At 37.7% G+C, this 2,500-nt stretch overlaps 1 protein-coding gene across 19 annotated transcripts in view; it reads right to left on the bottom strand.

Annotated features, from left to right (window-relative positions):
* LOC122258043 (serine/threonine-protein phosphatase 2A 56 kDa regulatory subunit delta isoform) overlaps positions 1-2,500 on the bottom strand; it is a 55,752-nt gene that overhangs the window by 29,953 nt on the left and 23,299 nt on the right. For 4 of the 19 annotated variants that reach the window (XM_086536958.1, XM_043023733.2, XM_043023731.2 and 1 more), the window contains exon 3: positions 378-669. In XM_086536958.1, coding sequence (XP_086393084.1) covers positions 378-669 — 292 coding nt within the window. The remainder of the gene's footprint in view (positions 1-377; positions 670-2,500) is intronic. The other 15 variants (XM_043023735.2, XM_086536959.1, XM_043023729.2 and 12 more) reach the window with 4 other exon arrangements.

Genomic DNA, 2,500 nt, shown 5'->3' on the forward strand with positions numbered 1-2,500 from the left:
TGTTCTTCTGCCTCCCTAATTTAGTGCCAAGTTTCATAGATTACTGCATCTCTTTGGTAATGAATCTAACTTGTTTAATTTCACACATTCTTTTAAAGTAATACTTCAATAATTAATATGTATATGTGAATTTTCTGTACTCTATTTAGCATTGATAACAAAATTAATATTTCAAAAAACACAAGAATATGACATTTTCATTTTGTTTCTATTACTAATTAAATAAAAAAATACATATTGCATATTCTTACTTCAATAAAGGAAGGTAACTGTTTCAATGCAGTGAAAGCATTATTCATTTTAAAGGTATGATACACAAAGGACAACATAATTTATCGCAAGGTACAACTAGAACCCAGAGAATACCTAAATCTTACCTCTAAGTAATGACAGCTTTTGTAATTCTCTGTTCTTGGGGATGTTGAAGCGTGACGATGACTGCCGCTTGTCCTTCTTTATAAGAGGAGCCCCAGGGCCAAATTTTATTTTATTAATCTGTGTAGGAGGGGGAACGCCATCCTTAGTGGTGGCAGCGGAACCCACAGGCCCATCACTGCCACCACCAGCTGGCGGTTTTTGCTTATCATCATCCTTCTGCTCCTGCTGCTGCGGCTCCGGCTGCTGCTGCTGCTGCTGTGGGGGCTGCTGCTGTGATTGCGGCTGCTGCTGCTGAGCATGTTGGTGATATGGTAGAATTTGATGTTGGTGAGGGTGACGGTAGTTGTGGTGGTGGAGGCAGGAACACAGCAGCAAGTTGTTGTAGTTGTGGTGGTTGTTGTTACCATCAGCGGAGCCACGCACGCACAACACCAAGCAACACACACAGAGAGACCAGCAGTTAGTTATAGTGGAAGAGACAACATACAATACTACTTTTAAAGAGAGTCAGTGCAACAAATCTTACTTAAAGTCCATCTTGTTTTTTAGGATGGCACTGGAGGAAACTGTCTGAGGTTACAGAGACATCTGGAACTATGATTTTGTGCCAAGTTGAATTACAGAAATGTTGGCACCTGCAATAAAACTTGAGAGCAAGTGGAGTTCCCTCAGTCTCCCTACAGTACAGTGTGACATGGCAAATTCCCAATGAAAGTCTTTTGACTTTTATCCCAATGAGACATTCTCAAGTGAAGTGAGAATTCATAAATACATCCCTGTTGGTTTGCCATATCACATACACAAGAGCTTTTCATGCTATTTTTCTAGATATACAAGCAGCAAAAATATGAGTTACAAGAATAATGAAAAGTAAGTCACATGAAATATAGAAAGAAATTCAATAAATATTTGTAGTACCATATTCAAATTTCATTCAAAACATAAAAAAGGAAAAATAAAGAGAAAGGAATAAAAACAGACTTATTTCTTTCTAAATTCTGTCTTAGACAATCAATCATCTACTCTAATAAATTCACAGTTACAATATCTAAGCATTTCAGACACCTGGGATTTTTGTCCAATGTTGTAAAATGTTACAACCTGATTAGAAGTTCTTCTAGAGGGGGATAAGCTATAGTCAAGACTAAATTGATATTCATGCATCCTTAATTCCGCTGAGACCTATATGCTTAATAACTTTACAGGTTCAAAATACCTTAGAGCTTGTCAAGCTCCTATCCTACTATAAAAGCTGATAAAATACACTAGGTACACATTTTTGTCATCATTATCCTTCAATCTAATTTCCTTAATCATAATTTATGTTAGATCAATTCTAAACTACTAAATGTTCTCCAGGTACTAAAAGTATCACACATCAATAGTGTAAAAAGTGTCTTTCAAACATTTATTTTTTATTCACAGACAATCAATTGTTAATTTGAGCAAATTGGTGTTTAAATGAAAAATGGTTGATAACCTATACAAACAGCATGATATCCATAGACAGTGCAGAAAAAAATGAAAGTAGACACAAAAGAAATCTGAGAAAAAATGAATGCCTTAGAAAGAATATTGCACAAACATTCCTCCTAACAAAAACTGAAACTTGCTGGAAAGAAGAGGAAGAAGAAACAGAGGAGGAACTTGACAAGGAAGAAGGCAAAGAAGGCAAAGAAGGCAAAGAAGGAGGAGGAGGAGGAGGAGGAGGAGGAGGAGGAGGAGGAGGAGGAGGAGGAGGAGGAGGAGGAGGAGGAGGAGGAGGAGGAGGAGGAGGAGGAGGAGGAGGAGGAGGAGGAGGAGGAAGGAGGAAGAGGAAGAGGAAGAGGAAGAGGAAGAGGAAGAGGAAGAGGAAGAGGAAGAGGAAGAGGAAGAGGAAGAGGAGAAAAAAAAGAAGACGACTAAGAAGAAGAATTAACTAATCTACCATATGTAACCAAGAACAGCAATTCACATAATGGCAACAATAAATATTCAAAATGCACCCCTCCATGTATTACAACAAATCCATTTGATGTGGGCATGCATCCTCACCAAGTCAATTTCACTTACTGTACCCTAACACAATAAGTGTTAAATTAAATGCACACCCTCATTATCAAGTTTCATAGTCATGCTGAAC

Source organism: Penaeus japonicus, unplaced genomic scaffold (assembly GCF_977035675.1).
Source record: "Penaeus japonicus unplaced genomic scaffold, GWHDUDI00000001_assembly GWHDUDI00000005, whole genome shotgun sequence".
Classification (NCBI taxonomy): Eukaryota; Metazoa; Arthropoda; class Malacostraca; order Decapoda; family Penaeidae; genus Penaeus; species Penaeus japonicus.